This window comes from Pseudocercospora fijiensis (genome assembly GCF_000340215.1).
Source record: "Pseudocercospora fijiensis CIRAD86 unplaced genomic scaffold MYCFIscaffold_1, whole genome shotgun sequence".
Classification (NCBI taxonomy): domain Eukaryota; kingdom Fungi; phylum Ascomycota; class Dothideomycetes; order Mycosphaerellales; family Mycosphaerellaceae; genus Pseudocercospora; species Pseudocercospora fijiensis.
Genome location: NW_006921532.1, coordinates 11,436,510 through 11,459,456, shown reverse-complemented (window position 1 = coordinate 11,459,456; position 22,947 = coordinate 11,436,510). Strand labels below are relative to the sequence as shown.

The 22,947-nt window shown below is 49.9% G+C and overlaps 10 protein-coding genes across 10 annotated transcripts; 6 read left to right on the top strand and 4 right to left on the bottom strand.

The window, feature by feature from the left end:
- Nucleotides 1-4,249: 4,249 nt before the first annotated feature.
- Nucleotides 4,250-7,642, top strand: MYCFIDRAFT_217173 (ABC transporter, ABC-G family WBC-type; the record flags this gene model as incomplete). Its single annotated transcript, XM_007924097.1, has 2 exons — nt 4,250-7,339; nt 7,406-7,642. The coding sequence occupies 2 exons, from the start codon at nt 4,250-4,252 to the stop codon at nt 7,640-7,642; spliced, it is 3,327 nt and encodes a 1,108-aa protein (XP_007922288.1).
- Nucleotides 7,643-7,771: 129 nt separating this feature from the next.
- MYCFIDRAFT_193563 (uncharacterized protein) lies at nt 7,772-8,646 on the bottom strand (the record flags this gene model as incomplete). Its single annotated transcript, XM_007924043.1, has 4 exons — nt 7,772-7,833; nt 7,996-8,075; nt 8,141-8,423; nt 8,484-8,646. The coding sequence occupies 4 exons, from the start codon at nt 8,644-8,646 to the stop codon at nt 7,772-7,774; spliced, it is 588 nt and encodes a 195-aa protein (XP_007922234.1).
- A 556-nt stretch (nt 8,647-9,202) lies between these two features.
- MYCFIDRAFT_210168 (uncharacterized protein) lies at nt 9,203-10,520 on the bottom strand. The gene has a single exon (XM_007924042.1). The coding sequence runs from the start codon at nt 10,473-10,475 to the stop codon at nt 9,444-9,446; it is 1,032 nt and encodes a 343-aa protein (XP_007922233.1). The 5' UTR covers nt 10,476-10,520; the 3' UTR covers nt 9,203-9,443.
- Nucleotides 10,521-10,920: 400 nt separating this feature from the next.
- On the top strand, nt 10,921-11,334 carry MYCFIDRAFT_78504 (uncharacterized protein; the record flags this gene model as incomplete). Its single annotated transcript, XM_007922321.1, has 2 exons — nt 10,921-11,068; nt 11,123-11,334. 2 exons carry the CDS (start codon nt 10,921-10,923, stop codon nt 11,332-11,334), a joined length of 360 nt encoding a protein of 119 aa, XP_007920512.1.
- Nucleotides 11,335-12,317: 983 nt separating this feature from the next.
- MYCFIDRAFT_171123 (uncharacterized protein) lies at nt 12,318-13,204 on the top strand (the record flags this gene model as incomplete). The annotated part of the gene is made up of 5 exons (XM_007924041.1): nt 12,318-12,471; nt 12,505-12,549; nt 12,579-12,695; nt 12,740-12,781; nt 12,831-13,204. 5 exons carry the CDS (start codon nt 12,318-12,320, stop codon nt 13,202-13,204), a joined length of 732 nt encoding a protein of 243 aa, XP_007922232.1.
- A 432-nt stretch (nt 13,205-13,636) lies between these two features.
- On the bottom strand, nt 13,637-14,390 carry MYCFIDRAFT_23004 (polysaccharide lyase family 3 protein; the record flags this gene model as incomplete). The annotated part of the gene is made up of 3 exons (XM_007921481.1): nt 13,637-13,776; nt 13,835-14,158; nt 14,207-14,390. Coding segments are annotated over 3 exons (648 nt in total), but the record flags the coding sequence as incomplete, so codon positions are not given.
- A 1,354-nt stretch (nt 14,391-15,744) lies between these two features.
- MYCFIDRAFT_98592 (uncharacterized protein) lies at nt 15,745-17,078 on the top strand (the record flags this gene model as incomplete). The annotated part of the gene is made up of 2 exons (XM_007924040.2): nt 15,745-16,714; nt 16,774-17,078. 2 exons carry the CDS (start codon nt 15,745-15,747, stop codon nt 17,076-17,078), a joined length of 1,275 nt encoding a protein of 424 aa, XP_007922231.1.
- A 224-nt stretch (nt 17,079-17,302) lies between these two features.
- Nucleotides 17,303-19,088, bottom strand: MYCFIDRAFT_63592 (uncharacterized protein; the record flags this gene model as incomplete). The annotated part of the gene is made up of 2 exons (XM_007922083.1): nt 17,303-18,793; nt 18,864-19,088. 2 exons carry the CDS (start codon nt 19,086-19,088, stop codon nt 17,303-17,305), a joined length of 1,716 nt encoding a protein of 571 aa, XP_007920274.1.
- A 428-nt stretch (nt 19,089-19,516) lies between these two features.
- On the top strand, nt 19,517-19,849 carry MYCFIDRAFT_33048 (uncharacterized protein; the record flags this gene model as incomplete). The annotated part of the gene is made up of 1 exon (XM_007921738.1): nt 19,517-19,849. One exon carries the CDS (start codon nt 19,517-19,519, stop codon nt 19,847-19,849), a length of 333 nt encoding a protein of 110 aa, XP_007919929.1.
- Nucleotides 19,850-20,526: 677 nt separating this feature from the next.
- MYCFIDRAFT_78509 (uncharacterized protein) lies at nt 20,527-22,135 on the top strand (the record flags this gene model as incomplete). Its single annotated transcript, XM_007922322.1, has 3 exons — nt 20,527-21,330; nt 21,619-21,852; nt 22,022-22,135. The coding sequence occupies 3 exons, from the start codon at nt 20,527-20,529 to the stop codon at nt 22,133-22,135; spliced, it is 1,152 nt and encodes a 383-aa protein (XP_007920513.1).
- Between the last annotated feature and the right edge of the window lie 812 nt (nt 22,136-22,947).

Sequence of the window (22,947 nt, the reverse complement as noted above, 5' to 3'; positions counted from 1 at the left end):
TAGTATAGTTACTAGTATAGTGAATGTTTCTTTACTAGGGTATGCTTTCTAGCTACCTACTTTAGGATTCCTATTAGTTCTTCTACTGCCTTGTTAATGTCCTCTAGCCTTAGGAGGTACTTTATTAAGAGTTCCTCTAGTTTTGGGTCCCTTTCTAGTTCCTCCCTAATCCTATCCTATTAGGTACCTTTCTAGTTAAGCTTCTCCTCTAGTTCCCTTTCCTAATTGGCTTAGACATTTAGCTCAATCTATACCGGGAAGTGGTCTAATAATTCTTCTAGCTCCTAGTTGACCCTGCATCTTATAATCCTGTTCCTAATCTAATATAATGTAAAGTATAGGTCTAGTATGCTGCTGCTTCCTCTTGCCTCCTAAGTAATTAGTCCCTTTAGGGTAACAATTTCTATTCCTTCCCTCTCTAATATATTAATTAGTCTTCCTACTAAGAAGTAGTAAGCTAGGGTAAAGTCTAAGCCCTAGAGGGGGTAGTAGAGGTTGAAATCCCTAAGTAGGATTTAGTAGGTGTTCCCCTAGATAACTCTAGGTAGTCTTTCTAGGGTTTTTAGTTAGGTACTGCTTCTTAAGTCTAGTAGTAGGTTGTATATATAGTAGACTTAGAGTGTACCTTAGGATGTATCTACTTAAACTAATATTAGGTCCCTATCCTCCTATAGTATAGCCTACTAGGTTTCTGTATCTATCTCCTTGCTAATATAGATGTATATCCTTAAGGCTCCCTAGTTGTAGATAATTAGGTAGTATCTTAGGTCTTTGACTATTGCTAGTCTCTTTATATATAGGTTAAGCTAGGGCTCTTAGATTGTAATAATGTAATGTTCTTTTAGGTTTAGTGCTTATAGGAAGCTCCTCTATACCTTGTCTTTACTCTTGTTGATATTGTACTATATAATGTTTAGTAATGTTGCAATGTTTATTAGGTTTTATCTATATTATTTCCCTATAAGTTTTCCTTTAGTCTTCCCTTACTTTAGACTAATATTTAACTAAGCTTTGTCTACCCTACTTCCTTTCCTACAATGTTAAGGTATCTTAGTCTCCCTAGTTGCTAGTGACTCTCTTATACTAGTAAGGCCCTAAATGTAAACCTATTATCTTGTCTAGACCTCTTTTATAGCACTTAGCTAGGTTGCTTCTGCACCTAGCTGCCCTAGCTTGTTGCGTATCTTTTTAGTATATTGATTCTAGCTTCCTTTGCCTTCCTAGCTGCCTATATTCTTACTAGGCATTCCTTCGCCTAAGAGGGGTGTCTTTTAGTATAGTATACATATCTTGCCTCTCCCTTATATGCTTTGCATTCTTTAACCTAGTAATCCCCTATATAATAGGAGTAGGTATTAGTTATCTTTATGCACTTAGCTACTAAGTGTCTATAGTATTGACATTTAAAGTACTGCATTATCCTATAGTTGCTTCTATGTATCTCTGTTTCTAATCTTTTAAAGTCCTAGAACAACCCCTAATCTAGCACTATATTAGCTTACTCTGCACTCCCTACCTAGATAATTAGGGAAGACTGCTTCTTAGTCTCTTTAATTTTCCTTTTAATCTATACTACTTTTGTAATCTTTAGGCCTAGGCATATAGCTTAGTTTTATCTCTATAGGCTCTTAACATCCTGTTCTTCCTTAAAGCTTCTTATTATGCTATAGGCTATAATCATAAATTGCTATTAGGAGACCTTTACTATTTTCCCTATCTTAGTTATCTATTCTTTTTGTGTTTCTAGCTTCTTTTTATCCTACTCTTATACTATAAATAGCTTAATTACCCCTTTCCCTTCGTTCCTAGCCCTAATTACTTCTTTAACTATAATTCTTTCTACAATCTCTTTCCCTATAAGTCCTTGGATTTCCTTTTGCTCCTATAGGTCCGTAATATAGACTCTAACTACTGTCCTCGGGGGTTTTAGCGCCTCCTAACTAGCTACTGCTGCCTAGGTACGGTAGTTTAGGCTTATCTCCTATTGTTTCTTCGTAATCTTTATTGCGACTGTATTAGCTACCTTTGTAATTACGTAGCTTGCCTAGCTATAGATTGCTTTCAGTCCTCTAAGGAGTTCTAAGATTATTATCCTATATGCCCTCTTAGGGGTTCTTCTATCTTCCGCCTTTAGCACCTCCTCTACCCTAGTATATAGTGCTTTCTATTCGTCCTCCCTTCCTTCGTAACTGTCTTCCCTTCGTCTCTAATTGTTCGCTGCCATTTTACGCTATATCGAATATGTGTCTACTATATATATAGTCTACGTAGTCGCGGACATTTCGCAATATTGTCTATATAAGACTAGCGTAATCGATAGTAGAAGCCGGAGGTAGATAAACTATAGGCGTAGAGCGTACCCTTACTAGAGTCTACAATTAGAAGGGCTCTTTTATAGCGGCAAGTAGACTAGCAGGTTTACGAGACTATATCTTCTCCTTATATTACTATATCTTAGCGAATACACTATACGGCGGCTTTATTAAAGTTACGCCTTCTTGCTTTATAGTAAGGGTATAAGACTATAGCTTTATAGCCTCGCTATAGAGCTAGTAATAGTTACGATTAATATCCGGCAAGCCTTTAGGTCTATAGCAGTATTAGCTACAGTTCTCGTAGCTAGGGAGGGTATATATATAATTAGCAAGTAGCTTAGTCGTATAGTTGCCTAACTTCTGTTCTTTAGCGATAAAGGTAAGACCGTCGATATTCTACTAATCGTTCGGCTTTAATTTACTAACCTTAAGAATAGCTCTAGAGCCGGTATCCTTCGTAGTAGTCTTAAACTTAATATTAATCTTAATCTTGTCTCTAGCATTATTTATTAACTCTACGGCGTAGTCGAGAGCTTTATTATAATTGTCCGCTATAGAAGAAATTAGTATATAAAGTTAAGCGGATATATCCGTTAGATAATAGTAAGAATATCGTTACCTTACCTTTCTTCTAACTCTGCTTAAACTAGTTACTCTTTGGCACTTTAAACGTAGATACGATTAATATATAGTTACCGATATAGAGCTGCTTCTTCTACGCTTCCTCGACGGCCTAATAGTACGCATCTTTAGTATATTAAGTACTAGCGCCGGTACGGTTATAGTTCTCGAAGGCTAGCTTATTATTACTAGTAAGAAGGCGCTAGGTTTGCTTATACTATAGGTCCTTACGAGGGTTATAAGACAGCGTAGATATATCTTCCTTATTTACCTACTAACCCTTTACTAGGCGCCGCGCCTACTATCTCGTAGGCGAGGCTTTAGCTAAACGCGTTAACTCGCTAATATTAACGCTAGCGATATTAACTTCTACGGCCGTAGTAGTATCGTTAATCTAGTATTCCTTCTACGCCGTAGCCTCGAATGCTAGTATATTATTAAACTTCTTCTACTACGCCGTCTTCTGCTTTCTGCCGCCGCCGCCGCCGTCGACCTTCTTCTTACTTTTCTTTTTTATAAGCGACTTACGCTACTTAGTAGCCTCCTTATACGCTAGTAGGTCCTTCGAAACTAGCTTCCGCGAGCGAGACGCGCGTACCTCCGCTATAGCGTAGTATTCGAGATATAGGCGCTAGAGATTAGTCGCTATTAACGTAGTAATAAGAATAGCGACTTCTAGCGATAGTAACGTATAATAAGATATTATAAGAGGCTAGATTTAATAGCGGTAAGACCTTATATAGGCATTATCGTACTTAAAGGTATAAAGAAGTCTAATTTCGAAGATCTACGAGAGTTATAAACCCGGGTTCTTAGTATTCTTAACCTTCTAGAAAAGTATAGTAAATAGTAGCTAGCTTAAAGACGTTAGACGTAAACTTCTTAAAGGTGCGAATAATATCTTTAGGCAGTACACTAGCTTTAACCAGTTAGATCCCGTTTTCAGGGATTACCCCCGTCCGCCATCCCGCTTAATCGTCCTGTACTTAGAATACGCCGTTCTGCCACGTGCAGCGCCTCGCCTCGCCTCGGCCTTCGCGTGATCTCGCCCAGAATGGAAGGCAGCTTGTACCGCCACACGTCTCAAGTCGCCATCGCCATCGCCATCACACTTCACGCTCGGCTCGCCTGCCACAGACGTTCCCAGGCGTCAATTTCTGATTCTCCGTACATTGTTTTGCATTATTCTACTGCCACGCTCCCCTCCATGCGCTGAAACACGCCCGCCGTCCAACAGCTTCGGCTTCTTATCTGCTTACAGCATCCTTGAGCCTACGTTACGCGACTCGCCAGCTGCAGTCGCTCGACATATCATGTGGCGCTTCCTCTGCTCTGCGTCCATAGCGGCACTCCTGTCTCTACCATCCACAGTCCTCGCCGCCCGGCAGACGCATCATCAGTACTACTCCACCAGCGACCATCTACTGCTATCCCGCAACCCATTCGAGCTATACCCCCGAGACAAGCGACCCGAAGACTGCCCGCCATGCTTCAATTGCAACTTGGCAGATATGCCCTGCCTGCAGTTCGGCAACTGTACCAAGAGTAGTGGCAAGTGCTCTTGTCCTCCGGGCTTTGGTGGCGACGACTGCAGTCAGCCTCTATGCGGTGCTCTTCCGGATGGCAAGGACCGATTGCCTCGCCAAGGAGACGAGCCTTGTCAGTGCAAAGAGGGATGGGAGGGCATCAATTGCAATGTGTGCAAGACAAATCAAGCGTGCAACGCTCTGATGCCAACGGGAGAAGGCGGTGTGTGCTATCGGGAAGGTGTGATGCAGAAAGAGAACTTCCAGATCTGTGACATCACGAACAAGAAGATTTTAGACACGCTGAAGGAGAAGAAGCCATCAGCCACCTTCAGCTGTAATGCTGAAAGAGCCGAGTGTAATTTTCAGTTTTGGGTGGACCAGAGGGAGAGCTTCTACTGTGGTCTGGACACGTGCAGCTGGGAAGCGCAGGCTAGCGCGAACCGAAACACGACCAAGTACAAATGCGAGAACATCAAGTGTAAGTGCGTGCCGGGTCGCATGCTCTGTGGCGAGAATGGCAGCATCGACATTGGAGACTTTCTGGAGGAGGAGATCAAAGGCCCAGCGGAGTTCAGGTCGACCAGCACTGATGGTGGCTCGCCGGACGATGGCAGTGCCTTCTCTGAACCTGGAATGAATGGCTTGATTTCGAGCGTTTTTGGCGACAAGAGCATCTTCTTGAAGTGCCACAGTGGCGAGTGCCTGTACAAGAATGAAGTGCCTGGTTACCAACGACCCATCAAGACCATCAACACGCCGCTGATTGCTGGTGTCATTTCTGGAGTCGCGCTGTTCATTGTTGCAGTCGTACTGTTGATCTTCTTTCTCAATCGACGATTTGCTGGTCGTAAATGGGGCTACATCCATCTCTCCGAGGACGAGGAGGAAGAGAACGCCAGACTGCTTGCTGACCACAAACCTGCCGCTCTCCTTTTCGAGAACATCTCCTACAACCTCAAGGGCAAGCAGATTCTGACCAATGTCACCGGTGCTGTGCATCCAGGAGAGCTCATGGCGATCATGGGTGCTTCCGGCGCTGGCAAGACTACATTCTTGGACATCCTCGCTCGGAAGAGGAAACGTGGACTCGTCACAGGCGAGGCGTGGTTGAATGGCGAGAAAGTCTCAGATGACCAATTCCAAAACGTCATCGGCTTTGTCGACCAAGATGATACCATGCTCCCAACACTGACTGTGCACGAGACCATCTTGGACTCTGCCCTGCTGCGACTGCCAAGAGAGATGAGCCGTGCGGCAAAGGAGCAGAAAGTGGAAGACATAGAACGACAACTTGGCATCTACCACATCAAGGATCAGATCATTGGTTCCGAGGACTCTGGTCACGGCCGCGGCATTTCTGGTGGCGAGAAGCGACGTGTAGGCATCGCTTGCGAACTCGTCACCAGTCCAAGCATCCTGTTCCTGGACGAGCCAACGTCTGGTCTCGATGCATTCAACGCGTTCAACGTCATCGAGTGCCTCGTTACGCTGGTCAAGACCTACAACAGAACAGTCGTCTTTACCATCCATCAGCCACGCTCGAATATCGTCGCCTTGTTCGACCAACTCATTCTCCTCGCCCACGGTCGGACCGTATACAGCGGTCCCTTCAGAGACTGCCAAAGTTACTTTGACAGCATCGGCTATTCCTGCCCGCTTGGTTTCAACATTGCCGACTACCTCATTGACTTGACGATGCACGCCAGCGCTCCCGTCAGCGACGATGATGATCTCGAAGAACAGCTCGCTGAAGCAGACGGAAGGATCACACGTGCTAGCTCCACCATGGCGATCAAGAGCATTCCGAGCATCAGCAATGTGAGCTTGGGCGAGTCGACAGCATCAGTTGGAGAACCCCTGCTTCGTCCACGCGGGAAAAGAAAGGATAGCATACGAAAACAGCAAGAGAGGCAGCTGTACTCCAGAAAGCCTGGCTCCATCGAGCTTCCGAGTGCCCCAAGCGTCCGTAGTGATGGCGCTGATAGCGCGTTCGAAAGAGACATGGAGGGCAGAGATCAACAGTGGGTGAGATTGAACAAGCAGCAAGGCCAGCCGATACCACACATCGCAGAAGATCCAGACAACCTCCCACCAGCCGAAGAAGGCGCGACGGGCACCAACCTAGACCTTCTCGTCTCAGGCTATCGCAACTCAGAAGTCGCTCAAGAACTTCGCAACGACATACACAACATGGTCTCTGGCACCGACATGAACGGCCACGCAACGGGCACGCCGAACGGCAGTCTAGGCGGCAAAGTCAAAGGCTACCGCAAACCCTGGATCCACAGACAATTCATCATCCTCTCCTTCCGAACATGGCGAAACCTCTACCGCGATCCCATGCTCATGCTCACCCACTACGCCATCGCCATCGTCCTCGCAGTCTTCACCGGCTTCCTATTCTACGGCCTGACCGACGATCTCAAAGGTTTCCAAAACCGCCTCGGATTCTTCTTCTTTTTACTCGCCCTCTACGGTTTCAGCGCTTTGACATCTCTCACCGTCTTCGCCCCCGAACGCCTTTTATTCCTCCGCGAACGGGCGAAAGGATATTACGCTCCCCCAGCTTACTACCTTGCGAAACTGGTCTTCGATATCGTCCCTCTCCGCCTCATTCCGCCGATTATCATGGGTTGTATCGTATATCCTATGACGGGATTAATCCCTTCTTGGGGCGAATTTTTTAAATTCATTTTGTTTATCGTGCTTTTTAATTTGGCTGCTGCTATGGTGATGCTTTTCATCGGCATCTGCGTACGTAACCAAGGCGTCGCAAATCTTTTGGGCGTGCTTGTCATGCTGTTCAGTTTGTTGTTCGGTGGATTTTTGTTGAATCATGAGACGATTCCTAAGCCGCTTTTGTGGTTGCAATCGGTAAGCAATATCCATCCATACCACCTTATATCGGGAAGGAAGTTGCTAATGATGTCGTGTGTTTAGTTATCGATCTTTCACTTCGCCTTCGAGGGATTGATTGTTAATGAAGTCCGATACTTGTCTCTCGTAGACCACAAGTATGGTTTGGACATCGAAGTCCCGGGTTCGGCGATTTTGTCGAGTTTTGGGTTCGATGTGCTTGCTTTGTGGAATGATGCGATAGGACTTGCGGCTTTCTGTGGAGTGTTTTTAGTCTTGGGGTACTTGTCAATACATTTCTTGTTGGTGGAGAGGAGATAGATGGGGTGGGATGGGAAGCGTATATATGCTAGGAAGACTGAACAAGGACCTATAGATATAAATAAACTGGGAGTCAATGTCATGATCATGAGCTGAATTGCGTTTCAATGGAAATACTATCTGCAGAGTCTAGCTGCAATGCTCCTTCCATTGCTGCGACGCGTTCCGCGTCGAATTCTCTCCACCTCGTCCTGAGACCTCAGATAGTCAAGCATGCTGCAAGTACGTAAAATCACGCCAGTCGATCCATTCTATACGCATTCCATCGCCCTCAGCAGGCCTTGAGCAGCATCGACGCACTCAAGACAACGAGCTAATCGGCATAGCAACCTCGGTCCGAGTACTCAGCACACCATCCATAGCCTTAGTCTTGAGCAACGTAACATTGGCCCGACCATGAGCAACCGCATGATCATACGGCGGCTCACCCAAACTGCATCAAAGCAAAATCAGCAAACCACCCCTGACACTCGCACTTTCCTTGCTCGCTCAACTTACCACTCATCCCTATACCACCGCTGAACCTTCAACAAGTTCCCATCCCACGCAAACCTAACATCTCCATCCACACAGCCGTGATAATCGTTCCCATCACCAGCGGCCAGAAGAGTCGAGTTCGATCCCGCCGGCAAGTAAAATTGGCATTGCGTCTTGACCTCGAGGCCGCGGTTCGTGTCTTCGAAATCGAAGAGGAAGTACGAGACGGCGTGAGGGTGTGGGTTGGCGGAGAAGGTTACGATGTTGGTGATTGACCAGGGGGTTTCTTCGATGACGGCGCTGCCTATTGGACGGTCGGTTAGTACATGTATGTACGTGAGATGGAGGGGGAGGGACTCGTTACAGTTTCCAGTCTTGGTGTTGGTGAGGTGGATGGCGATGCCGTGGGAGAGCTTGTTGTTGGCGAAGAGTGGTGAGGTGGTGTCGCGATAGACGCCGTTGTTGAAGGTTGGTGAGGCTGTGATGGTGCCGATGAAGGCGAGGAGGGTGATGAGGAGGAAGAGCATGATTGCGGTTAGTGGAGAGGGTGTAGCGAGTGTGTCTGCTTTGCGAGAATTGCAGATGTCGAGGGAGAAGTTGAAGTGGTACGAGGGTCGGCTTTTTGAATTCGAGCGTTTGACGTAACGGAGGTGAAGTGAGGCTTCCACGTGGACTGGTCTCATTTACTCGCTTGGAAGCCTTGAGGGCAGGAGCAGCTGCCTAGCTGTTATTGTTTTTTTTTTCAATCGAGATTTCTTTTACTTGACCTAACTTCAGCTACAGACACATCAGCATGAATCGTGCCGGCTCTCAGCATGCCAAGAGCTATTGCAGTGCAACAGAGAAGGAATTGTGTTGTCCTCTCCTGCCGTCCGTCTTTGTCTTCATCTTCGACTCACTTGAACACAGAATATCTCTTCAGCAAGGAGACCTCGCACAAAGGCTTGTGCGATGTTCATAGGCTTCCTTGCAGGCCGCCAAAGGTAAGGCTCTATCGTTCCACAGCATGCACTGAAATCGTCAAACGCTGCAGGCGGCAAGCTGCGACGGTGCACGAAGCCAACAGCAGCAGTCACAAGAGTGGATCCCATCGAGGCAAACAATAGATTCATAAGCTATTGTGTGGACCGCAGCGCTGACAAGTGACCAAGGTAACGCACTTGACCGACAGACTTCTTCTTCATCATTGACTTCGGATCCGTCAAATCACATTTCCCGAACCACAAGCCCTCCATGATATCCTACAATGAGTACGCTGCACACGCTACTGCCTTGAAGACAGCACATCCACGCCGATCAACGGGAGAAGCAAGACCTCTCATCGTCAATTTCCTTTGACAATGAGGTTGTCGCTTGGTTTGACGCGTTGTGCCCACTCGGTCCAAGAGCCGTCATAAATTCGGCGACTTCCATCACCGTAGCCAGCCTCATTGAGCGCAGCATCGATGATAGTCGCCGTTACGCCAGTGCCACAGCTGCAAATGATCGGCTTCTTCGGATCAATGCCCTTTTGCTCAAAGATCTTGCGGAGCTCGTCGGGTGGCAGAAAAGTCTTGGTCTTTGGGTCAAGTAGAGTTGGTACAGGAAGTGACGTGCTCCCAGGGATGTGGCCAGAGGAAAGACCTGGCCGTGGCTCAGGATCTGTTCCCTTCCACCGTCCTTCAGGTCTCGCATCCAAGATCTGCACACCCTCGCTGCCCTCCTTATTGTGCTCCCAAGCGATCTGCCTTACTTCCTCAAAGGCAGCTACCTTACTCTTGTCCAATTCCGGCGTGGGATAATCGGTCGCTTCGAATTTCTTCTGGTCGCCTTCCTCAGTCGGGTAGCCTTGCTCGACCCACAGCCTGAAGTTGTTCAGCAGGTGCACCTCTGGATGACCAAACACCTTAAAGGTCCAGGCAACTCGCGGCCCGGAGAATATGCCGGTCTCCGCGGCATCATACACAACGACAGTGTCATCACGCTTAATGCCAAGCCCTCTCATTGCGTCTCTGAAAACCTCTGGGCTGGGAAGCATGTGCGGATATGGACTGGATGTATCGGAGATCTTGTCCAGATCGAAGAATCGAGCTTGCGGACTATGCGCTTTCTTGAACACCTCATACCCTGTTCTCTGCTCCGGATCATTCGGCAGGAACCAAGATCCGCATACTGGGATAGTCTTGGGTGCAGTCGACAATCGTGATGGCGCATTCTTCTTCAGAGACTTGTCGAGCTGAGCTGGCGTGACGAGATAGCTAGTAAAGCTGCTCTCGGAGCGTATCATGGCGGGCGAGCTGAAAGGTGATCGTGGCGCCCTGAGGCTGTTCGCGAGAGTCGGTCGTCGAAGGAGGATTCTGGTTGCCATCACGCCCATGAGGTTTCCTTCTCAGCGGCTTACTGTGACATCCACACGACGGCCATTGTCGAGAGGCGGCCTTGTTCCGACGCAGCGAGAGGTGGAGAAGAGCGAGCACGAGAATCGCCGAACCACCACCTCCCTTGCTCTTGCGACAAACAGCTCTCACGAAACGTTCTTGCCCGACTTGCGGTCACGCGATGCAGGGATACAAGGACGCAAAGCTTGAGCTTGGACCCTGCGGAGGGGTCGGGGCGGCCCGTATTCTAGCGGAGAAAGCTTAACTCCGATCAAACCCGACGCGTTCTCCAGCTTCGAGGCGCGTTTCCCAGATGTTGATGTTCTACCCACCAACAATTCGGCGTCAAAATCGAAGCAAGAGCATCTGTGGCCGCTCGACAGCAGGACATCGTGCACCACTGAAGCTGGTCGATCCACGCATTCTCAATCCACCGCCGCCAAGATGAAGATCACCATCAACTCCTATAACGCTGTCGCCGCATGGAAGTGGGATTTACCGGAGGGCTCTGACGATACATGTGGCATCTGTCGGGTCGAGTTCGAAGGCACTTGCTCCAAGTGCAAATTCCCTGGGGAGGACTGTCCGATCCGTATGTGTCCGATCCATATTGCGCTCCTGTCTACGATGTACTGATCATTGCCAGTCATCGGCGAATGCTCGCACTGCTTCCACACCCACTGCATTAGTGGCTGGCTGCAGTCTGAGTCTTCGCAAGGCCGCTGCCCAATGTGCCGCCAGACTTTCCGCGAGAAAGTCGCGGAAGTCAAGTCGTCCAAGTCCAACCGGCCGCGCACTCCAGCTGCTCGTCAACCACAGCAGCGCCAAGGTAGCGCCTCTAGCTCCGGCTCTGGTTGAGAAAGAGTCGACATGACCCCCTGGAACGACCAATGCTCCCCGCCTGAGATTCCTCTTTGCGTTGGCATCCATCATCAGACCCCCCAGCCCTTCCTGTTTGTTTTTGCACAGCGCGTCGGTAAGTCTTCGCCTGACTTATACTCTTGGAATCGCATTCTGATGTTGACTCAGGAGTGATGAATCACGAGAGGACGATTGTACGGGACACGAATTGTAAGAATACTGAGATGCGCACAGCATTCCCTGGCTCGGGATGAGCAAATTGTACACATACCTTTGGCAGGAAGATTTTCGCTGGGAGAGAAACATCCTCTTGCTAGCATGGCAGGTCCGTGAAACTTGTAGGATAGATCCTAATTAGAGAAGACGCCCGGATTCTGGAGCAGAATGGACCTTTTCTGCTGTCGTTTGCCGAACCAGCTCGAATGTGCTATGCTAAGAAAGCCAGTTGCTGCGAAGACCAGGCGTGCTATCGCAGGAGAGTGCAAGTGCCTAAAGTAACAGGTTGGCACCTTGAGTATTTTACAATACTCGAGCGTGGCTGACGTTCGCATTCAGTCGACTCGATGCGTCCACGGAACAATATGCACTGTGCAGCTCGGTTCTCCTCAAGTATCTACAAGCACAAGACGGGAGCAGTGACTGCAAGGCGAAAACTGAGCACTCACATCTGTTTCCTTCTACTGGACACGAGAAGTTTCTGCACGATACTGCTCGACTACTCGCACGTTCTGGAGAACGTACGGCATTAAGCACGGAAACACGATCCCAGTGTTTCATGAGCATTTTCTCTAAGCATTGGACGCGAACTACGCACTCTCGACTTGAAATATCCACAACTATTTCGCCGGTCTTACTGGGGCCTTTCAGGTTAGGTGAGGCGCTCAGCTACTTCGCCTTCTTCCTCTCATGCTGAGACTGATCGCTTTATACCCGGCTGACGCCTTCCGTATGCATGCAAGAATCTTCAACACCGAGGACCCATGCGAGATGGCACTTCTTCACAAGTATCAACTCCAAACCCCTACCAGACACCACGAGACTTACATCTTGCCCTCACTCCGAATTCGCATTGGCTAGAATCAGAATTTCCAGTCGCTGTGTACGCCAAGGGCGGTCCACAGATGCCGACTTCCGGTTTACGGCCATGATGATGATGATGATGATGAGTTCAAGCAATGTATATGGAGAAGTCACAAAGAATTTTGAAACATCGTCTGCGGAAAGACATTTGCATCGTTCAGCATGCATCGACGACATGAGAGTTCCTTTCCAGGAGCTTGATCAGATCAATGCCGGACGCGTGAAGCTGGCTGCCAAATGGAAGATGACAGAAGATCGCATATGTTATATGGAGGACAGTCATAGCTTGACATAGACGTTACGCTGCCTTTGGAAATGCAAGCACTGAACATGAACACTCACCATGAGTCACCCAGCCAATCAAGTACCCCTCCCTCATGGACGCCGATCTACATCAAACAATCCTACTTAAGGCTTGAGCCCAAGCAGAAACATGACCAGACTGCCAGATACATCTCCATACAACTCACCTCAAATTTCAATGGCTTCCCCTTCACCACGCATTCGCGACCTAGGCTATTCCCCCGGCATCCACACCCCAGGCCCAACAAACACAATCCTCGACGTCCCAGGCGTCCACATCTCTCAACTCACCACTCCCACCACCACCACCAAAGCTTCTTCTACAGCCTCAAAAGGCCTGACAATCATAACCCCCCGAACCCCCTCCGACTACCACAAACCCCGCGCAGCTTCAACCTTCACCTTCAACGGCAACGGCGAACTAACCGGAACGACTGGGCCTTCATCAACACGCCCCTCGCTTTCACAAATTCTCTTTCTTTAGGCACAGTGTTTGATGGGGTCTCTAGGAACGAGATCTTAAGGGATGGGATTTGAAAACTCGGAGTCGGAATTATGGGACTCCGGTTGGTTGTGGGGGAGACGGCGGATTGGTTGATTGATTCGAATTTGAGGGAGAGTAGGGTTGGGAGTGAGGATTTTGTGAGGTGTTTTCGGGGGTTGAAGAGGGAGGGGAGGGGGTTTTGGAGGGACAGTTTGGTGGAGGGGCGGGTATGGCTTGTCATCAGTTGAAGAAGCACTTAGTTTCAGTTTAGAGAGAAGAGCAGCCAGGAGAGGCGAAAACTTCTCGGCAGCACAATGATTTGATATTGACAGATACTGGTACACAAGTCTACATCAACAACACAACTCGTGAATAGAACGCAGGCCATCCTGAGCTCAGAGTCAAGCTCTAAGAGCTAGTCACATCAGAAGTGGAGTAGATGCAGTAGTCGGAAGGACCGCTGGAAGTCTTCTCTGGCTCTTCGCCAGTGTCGTTACCCTCGTACTCAACGCAGATATCGCTAATACCGGATACGACGATGTTAGTAAAGGTAGCGGTGTCACCGTAGTTGGCTGTGGTCAATATATTAGCTTCTGAACTGTGCCTGAGTCTTCAATACATTGGACTTACAGTTGATACCGGCGAGGGACTTGCCATCGGTAGCGGTAATATCGTCCAAGATAACGTGGCGCTCGAACATCTCATCGCAGTTTCCGCAAGAGCGGTAGAGCTTGCCAAAGGTCTCGACGGTGAAGCCAGAGACGGAGAGAGTGCCGCCACCGTTGTGCTGGAGGACCTTGTCTTCGGCACCGAAAGCACCGCCGCCAGTGATGGTAGTGGTAGCGCCAGCATCTTGCTCCTTGATTGTGAAGGCGTCCTCGCAAACAGCAGACCACCAGACGTTGCTCAGGGTGCATTCGCCGAAGCAGTGGATTCCCTCGGCCTGGTTTGGACCTGCGTGTGTGTTAGCGTAAATTAGCTACTGAAGTAGTCTGTCCTCACCGATAATGACGTTGGAAATGCTGGCACCGGCTTCAAGGTAGAAGACAGCATCGCTGCTGCCACCCTCAGCCTGGCCAGTGCACTCGACACCTCTGTCGTACATGACCATGCCACCATCGAAAGACTGGCCAGCGGCAATGGTCTGGACGGCATCGAGAGCAGAGGAACCGGATGAGGCTGGGAGGCTGCCACCGGAAGAGGCTGAGCTCGCGTCAGAGACGCTTGCAGCGGATGTGACGGTGCTGCCAGCAGATGAAGCAGTAGAGTTGCTGAAGCCGCTAGAGCCGCTGGAGGAGGTCGGGAAGGGGAAGGAGCTGCCAGAATCTTCCTCTTCCTCCTCGTCCTCATCATCGTCATCGTCAGCAGCAGCCCGAGTGACAGTCCTGTTGGAGCTCGGTGGCGCTGGGAATCCAGTGCCAGTTGGCAGAGCGACACCAGTGCCAGTTGGCATAGCGACATCAGTACCAGTTGGGACAAGACCGGAAGCACCTGGGGCTGGACTTAATGGTACTGGGAAGCCGGATGGGAAGTGCCATTGGTGTGGTGCAGCATTGGCGCCGATGGCAAGCGCCACAAAGGCTGGGATGATATACTGCATTTTGGTTGTTTTCCGCGAGAACCGGCCGTTCAAATTTTGGTCTGCGTCTAGATATGAAGGAGCGTGCAATGAAGGAATGGCAAAGCGACCAGTCGCTAGAGAAAAGAACAAATAGCTGTGAAGAAGCTCACCTGCAGACTGTTGTGGTAGAGGAAATGATACAAGGACCGGAAAACTCGGGCATCTTTATATCTTTCTACAATGTGACTTCTCTGCAGCAGTGCAATATATTCTGACGCTCGATGCCCACGTTGCAGACCACATGGCAAGACATCTGCTTGAAACGAAGTCAAGAAAGCTTGTCGACGCAGCCAAGAGCGTTGAAGGTAAGAAAATAACAATATACAGAAAACATCGCGCATGGTTCGGCGGGCATATGGATCGGGGGCCGCCGCACCAAGCGAGCTTCACCCTCCGTTTCACGAATATTTGCACCTACCGAACCGACGCAACACTGGTCTCAAGTTGATTTCTTTGCCGCATGTTGACGATTGTCGAGACTGGAATTTCCTGGCAAAATTTGAGGGCCCGTCGGCTGAATCTTTCCTATCTTGAAATGCCATATATCTGGGCGAGTGCATCTAGATTGTCGTCATTAGCGATGGATTCTGAGTGTCAGATGATGTTCAAGTATGGTCCCGAGTTGAGGACAACCTGTGCTGCCTGACTTGTGCACACTCGAAAATGTGCGACTCGGTTGAGAAAGGAAGTGCTCAGCAATGAGATATGTGGTTACAGGTTACACGCGTAGTCTATAGGTGTAGAATATAGAAGGAGGTGTTGCTCACTTGCTTTTCGGCAAGGGAGATAGAGTTTCGGCATCGCTGCTCCCTGGTTGTCCCGCTCTCCACAGCTCTATGGCGTTTCCGTAACACCGTAAACATACATACACCGTAGCCAGCAGATACTCAGCCAGTATTGACAGTCCATATCAGCGACAATGGATGTCGCATACGACCACATCCAAGAAGAAGCGCTCTCACCCGACGAAGCCAAAGCCGCATCATCCTCGTCCTCCACAACCCCTCAAACTGCTACCAATCTCAATATCGAATTCCAAGAAGCATTCAAAGCGGTATCGTCTTCGCCATGGGGAGCAAAACTCGGCGGCTGGTTTAGTCAAGCGCGCAAACAGGGCGAAACATTCTACCAAGACTTGCAGAAGGAGGCCACGGAAGCGGGTGAGCAGGCTACGAAGGGCTTCACAAGTCTTAGAGAGCAAGTCGTGCAAAGAACGAGAGGATTGAGCTTGAATGCTGCGTCAGGGCCGGAAGTGCCAGTCCCCGGAGAGGAAGCTCTGCCTTTGCCAAACAAGGCTGCAGAGAAGCAAGCAGAGGCGGGAGGAGAGCAGACCAAAGAAGGCGAGGATAAGCCTGAGAGCCTGCCAGTGGATATTGTCAAAGAGGCCGGCAGTCTCGTCGCTAGTCTGCGATCACTCGGTGCGGCCAAGCTCAAAGATCTACAAAAAGCGGAAGATGCTGCGGACGAAGCACTCCTCAAATTCGGCACCAATGTGCGGAATTTCCTGCGTGATGCCGTGACCATTACAGGCCCCGAAAATTACAATGGGTCGTCTGCGGAGGTGTTGTTTGAGACACAGGAGCCTGGTACAGGCAAAAAGATCTTCCATACTACCAGGTTAGATGCACAATTGCACGCCATTCACAGCTCTGCATCGAGCTTTACCGATGATCCGCAAGGTGGAGCGTGGAAGTCATGGCAAGAGAGCTTTGATGTCGAGAAGCAAACAGATGCGATTGCAAAGGATTTGGAGCAGTATGAGGAGCTCAGACGAGCAATGGAGAAACTTGTACCGGAGAAAGTGGATTACCGAATGTTCTGGATGCGGTACTACTTCTTACGGAAAGCGATCGAGGCAGAAGAGCAGAAGCGGAAAGAGGTGCTCAAGGGTAAGGAGCTCAAGAGACTTTCCTCGCGCTGCGCTAAGCTAAGCTAACATGAATTGCAGGTGCAGCCGCAGAAACCGAAGAAGAAGTTGCCTGGGATGACGACGACGATGAAGACGCGTCTGCTACGCCGAACACCAACATCGGCGCCAACAAGCAAGCCTCCGAGTCCACCAAGACCCTCAATGCAACCTCAAACGACCATCTGAAGCCAAAGGAGCCCCGACGGAGCGAAGACGAGAACAAGTCTGTAGCCGATTCAGATGCGAGTTATGACCTCGTCTCTGGAACAACGTCTCGCGCGACTGGCAGTCCGAAAGAGCCGAAGAAAGATATCAAGGATGATAGTGATGATGATTGGGAGTAGATTTTGAAGGAAACCCCTACGGATTGGTGTTTGTCATTGCTATAATACCCAGAATAGACGTGCTTTTTGGCGTTGTGGGGTAGTGATGGAGGTACCCAAGAGCTAATGCTGAGGCGATTGGCCTTCTCAGCTCGTTTGCAAACTTGTTCGCAACGGACAAGGCGTCCTAAGTGGTTATGAGACAACACGGAATACAGAACGAACCAAAATGACTGACAATGACTCTATGCTGCAGTGTTCAATCGGCAGAAGCATGAAGACGTGACTGATACGTCCGCCCTGGACTGTGTCTCTTCAAGCTGCTTTGTGATCTTCTCTGCTTCTTCGTGCCGACCCAAGCGTTCAAGGCATTCATGATAGCCGTGCAGTGCCCACACATTCTTGGGATGTTGCAGTGCCCGCGGCAGAGTATTGTCGAGACCTAGATCCGCTTGATACACCGCAGCAGCGTCTTCAACGTGGTCTTGCTCCAACAGCAGAGCTCCCAGCGCGTGGCGAGGCGGCTGCATCCATCCCCAAGGCTCGTCATACGGTAGATTATCACTCAAGTCCACTGCCTTACCAAGAGCGCCAAAAGCCAGTCCGAAATTCTCTCTGCGATACTCAAGCTCGCCATCTAGCATGGTCGCTCCGATCTTCAAAATGTCCTTTGCTGTGTTGTTGAACAGTGTCCGGGAGTCAGCAACTCTGGCTTGCGCCTCACGGAACAATGTCTGTTCGCGCTCAGCCTCGTCTACGTTGCCCTTCGCCGCCCAGGCGATCGCCTTGCCATAATGAAGCATTGCTGTTGTCATACAGTACAGGTTCTGGTCTTCAGGTATACGAAGGGCCAGCACGTCATCCCACTTGCCGAATCGCACGAGCACATGCACGCGCATGGAAAGAAAGCTCTCCAACCAGTCTGCCATAGGTGGAGATTCAATACGCAGCAGCTCATCTGGCAAGGAGGCCTCCACGAGCGCAACAGTATCTAGTGCAACCTGGAATTGGCCAGCGAACATCGCAGCATAAATCCGGAAGTGATAATTGTGCGATCGATACAGCGAGTAGAAGTTCAGCGCACCAGCTTTGCTGAGATATTTCTCATCAGCATCAATGGCTTCTGTGTTCGATGTTATAGCGTCTTGCCACTCGCCACAGAGCACATCTAGATGGGTGGGCATGTGGTTAAGATGACCAGCATCAGGAACCAGCCCTCGCAAGCGATTTGCTACAGGCAATGCAGCTCCCGGATCTGATGACATCTCCATGAGGTGGATGTATAGATGGAGTAATCCAGGATGCTCGCTCCCGCCAGGTTGTGCAATGGCACGATCAAGCACCGTCTTCGCATCCAGCGTCCGAGAGTCAGGCATTGGTTCGCCAGTTCGCAAGTCCCACAGAGCCCAAGGGGTAAGGTTCATCAAAGAATCAGCGTAGAGTGTTGCCACGTCGAGGTCGCCAGGGAACCTGTTGTATACGTTCTCCATGGCTTGAGCGTAGCCTTTGTTCCAGCTGCTGTACTCCTTGCTGTCATGACCCGTAGGGTATCTGAATTCTGCAGCTTCGATCAGTGCAGCCTCTACCGATGTAGCAAAGCCTAGCTTCGCGTTTTGTTCTGCGGCGAGAAGAGCTGATCTTGACCTTTGCAAGTTGGTCTCTCGCTCCTCGTCATCGAAAAACTCCCAGGGCTTATTGTAGTTCGGTCCCAATGCGTAAGCGATTCCCCAGAGAGCCTAGAAAGCGATGACATGAACGTCAGAGGATGTCTCAGACGCCGACGTGCTCCTCAATGATGGCTCTTACCATACAGCAATACGGGTCTGCTCTGTTGGCCCTTTCGAAGCAACGAGCTGCCTCCTCGTGATTGAAGCCATAAGACCACACGAGTCCTCGATCAAACCACATCTGAGCGTCGGCACTTTGTGTTGTGACCTTGCGCCCATGCGAGCCAAGATCGAAGTAGTCTCCTTCCTCAACTGCTTTGCGATCATACTCCAGAGTTGGAGCAGCGGCTCCTTGATTCTCCATTCTTCGTGGTCGTTTGCGAAAGCCGATGAAGTGGAGAGGGAGGAAAGCAAAGCGAAACGGAAAGAAAGCATCATGGCGTGCTCCCGAGCTGCACTCACTTACAGTACTGCTGGCTCATTGTGTAAGATCATGGTCGGCAGATGTCAGAGCAATGTCTCGCCAATTTCTGCTGTATCCACTCACTGTCGAGGTAGAATCAAGCTCTGGACACAGCCAGATAGGAACATACGTCGACGAGCAAGATTATCATTTGGATTGCCATTTCCGAGACGCAAGAGAGACATTCACTAGCGTCCGATGGACCGCGGCAAATCACATTCCTGGCCCGGGTGAGTGACATGGGCCAAGAGGCATCATGATGCTGTTGTTGTCGCGATGGTGCGTACTCAACTTCCTTCCAGCAACCAACATCTCATATCATAGCAGAGATGGAAGAAATCTCGGACTTTCCACAGTATCTCAAAGCCTCCAATGCGGACGGGACACATATTCTCGAAGCAACCGCGCCATGGTGCAGCCAATGCAAAGCCATTGCTCCGTTCGTAGAGAAGCTCACCAAGAAGTATCCGGAAGCTCGATTTTACAATTACAACACCGATACTGCGCTGCAGATTGCACAAGAGCTTGGAGCGAATCAGATGCCAACTTTCCATATCTTCAAGGATGGAGAGCTGAAGGATTCCATTACTGGTGCGCATGGGAAGAAGCTGGAGGAAGCAGTTGCGAAGAATTATGACGGCCGGGTAGAGGATGTGGAGTAGAAGAGTCGGAGGTTATTGAAGAGAGACGGCATATGGACAATGAGGCGCAAAGGAACAATGGCATTCGAGAGTCACGGAATTGGAGAGGGGCTTAGGATGTGCGAGTGACTTCAATGAGACTTTCATGTCCCTCCAGATTCCAGATCTTCTCGACCTTCATGTCGCCAAGTTGGGCGAATAGCTCGTTCCAGTCGTCTCTGCTTCGTTTCTTCCCGCTCAAGATGGTCAGCATTGTGAAGTCGAAGTATGCTTCGAAGAATGGACAGTCTCGGTCCGGCAGAATTACGTCGTTGATCAACAGTGTGGTATGCTGGCTCCATCGCATCACGGACATGCTTCAAGATTGAGATCGCGAACGATTTGGTTCCGTTGTGGATGATCGTCCGCAGGTAGTACGCTTTCACGTGTTGAAGAATACATGGCTGAGCCGTCAAAAAGTTGTGACCGATGGCCTCAACCGCCAGTTGGCCATTACATTCTGTTGGAATCTGTTCGACATATGCGAATGATCAATGAGTGTCGGCTTTCACCTTTCAAGAGAAGAAAGGTCAACCTTGATCGAGGGGTGGGTGATATTTCTTGGCATTGTTTACTTTTCACTTCCGAATCTGGCAACAGCCTGGCAACGACATCACAATCTTCCAAGCTGATCGACGAGCTCACGAGAATAACTTAATATGCCGACCACACGTAAGGATGCACCGCTACCCAGCATACCACAGCATGGACAGACTTTTACATTCCCAAAAGACAGACATCTGCTCATCACCACGCCAAGACATATCTTTGCTTGGGACTCTAGCGGCATCCATGAAGTCTTCCACAGCAGCAAAGGCGGCATCGTCGCCGCAAAGGAGGCCAAAGATGGATCCGGGATGCTCGCGGTCGCGAGCCGTAACGTGGTCGTCATGCATGACACGAAGCGCGGGAAGGAGGAAAGTTGGGGGTTGAATGCGCCAGAAGAAGAGGTTCGCCATCTGGAGTACTCGAACGATACCAAGTCACTATTCCTGTCCAATACTTCAGATGGCATCATCCAGCAGTACAGTGTTGAGAGATCAAGGCTGCTTGCGCCTGTGCAACAACACACTAGCTCTCCAGCCGCAGTCGCCATTTCTCCAACAGGCCATTTGTTACTATCGGCGTCAAGCAGTCCGCCTGAGATTTCTTTGAAGAATCTGGCCCATAATACCGTGCCCACTCTGATGATGCCCGAAGCGTCATCGGCATCAGTATGCTGTGCTGCGTTCCACCCTGAACGGCCGAACATGTTCATGCTGGCCTTCCGCGACGGCACTGTGAGTGCCTATGATGCTCTTCGCATCAAGAAGGATTACAACAGCTCGAGGGAAGATGGAGAGATCTCACACATCCCGAACCTCCATCGAAGCGTAGTCTTTGGAACTGCCTCGACGGGTCGATCAGGCATTGCAGCTCCAGTCATCGCAGTGGCATTCCTTCCTGGTTTCAAAACGAGAGCAGTCAGTGTTGGTCATGATGGCAGATGTAGACTCTTCGACTTCGCCAATGGTGGTTTAGTCCTCCGGACTTGGCATGCCAAAGCCCCTTTAACATGCCTCTCAGTCTTGGCTGGCAAGCCGTCAAGAACAAAATCCGCATCGAGTTGTTCCGAGCCACCGAAGGAACGCCGCCAGAAAGTGGCATCTCACACGATTGGCGGACCTACCAGTATTGATAGCATCATTGCCGTTGGTCGTGTCGATGGCAAGGTACATTTATACGACACATTGGGACTGCTTGTATCACAGAAATCTGTAAGCAGCCGAGAGGACGCGATCTTGAGCCTCGAATGGGTGCGCGGTCCATCGCCCATGTCAATCGAGGATAACGTTGGTCACTTCAGTGACGACTCTCCAGCGGCCTTGGCACCGAATACGAAGCAAACCTCAGCATCGCGGCGACAGATGAAAGTCATATCTCCTCCTCCTCCAGAACCGCAGCCTTCTGGCCTCGGCCTACCACCGGATCTACGGCCGTTGAAGGTCAGCGTTGGTAGACAGTTTACCATTCATCCAGACGAGGTTCACGCTGGGACAGTCAGGCGGAAGCCTCCATCTCCTGAGCACAAGCTCAGCACGAATCTTATCAAGAATGAATACAATGACCTCTTCTCTCCAATAAAGGCAACCGGAACTGCAACGACAACTCCAGCCAGATCGCGCATCCATAATCCCCAAAGAATTCGACCCAGGATCTCAAGCACAACTTTCACGAGACAAGTGTGGGATCAACGTGGCGGGGATTCGCGCAAGCTTTCGGTCTTGACATCTGACAGCCATGGAACCAGTTCTAGCTCTGCAACACGAACTGGTCGCTTTCGAGAAGTTTCAAGTCTGAGGCCTATTCATTGTGTCAGTACTCAGCTGTCGCCGTTCTCTACCAAAAAGCGACACATCACTTTTAAGAGAGAGCTCAATAGTACTGGTGGAGACGCTACATTTGGTCGACAGACTCCTGTTTCCAAGTCAAGCAATATCCGAGGCCAGCAAATATGTAGACAACCCTCAGCATATGCGAGTCTTGGCAGCATGTCACGCACTACCAGTCACCAAAGAACGTTCCCCACCACATCAGACACTCTCACGAGGACTCCAAATAAACACAACGACCAAGTCAGAAACGACGACGACCCTCGGTCTGCAGAATCCGAAGACGAAATGTGGTTCACCTCCGAGTCAGAAGAAGACCAGCGCCCAAGAAGACCAAGGCAACCTCTGACCAGGCCTCCGGCAAGACTAGCCTCACGTTCTCAGATCAATTCCAAAGGCACCATAAGCACTACAGCAGAAAACCACCACACCCCCTTCACCACCAACCCCCCACCCGAAACCACATCCCCCACAGAAGGTCACGAATTCACCACCGCCGAAGACTGCTCAGATCCGATAGTCTCCGCAAAAGAGCAACAACGATCACCATTCTCCCCAGCCTCCGAAACCCTCCGCCAACTATTCCCGCGCTCCTCCTCCCTCTCCCCCCGCCACAAAAAACAGCCACAGCAATCACCCTCCAATTCAAATCACCCTCCTCCTCCTCCACCTCAAAACCTCACAGCCCTAGCCCTCAACGCCGAAATC

What these genes read in the sequence shown, in the direction of transcription:
- MYCFIDRAFT_210168 (XM_007924042.1), bottom strand. Translation starts at nt 10,475, where the DNA reads ATGGGCGTGATGGCAACCAGAATCCTCCTTCGACGACCGACTCTCGCG.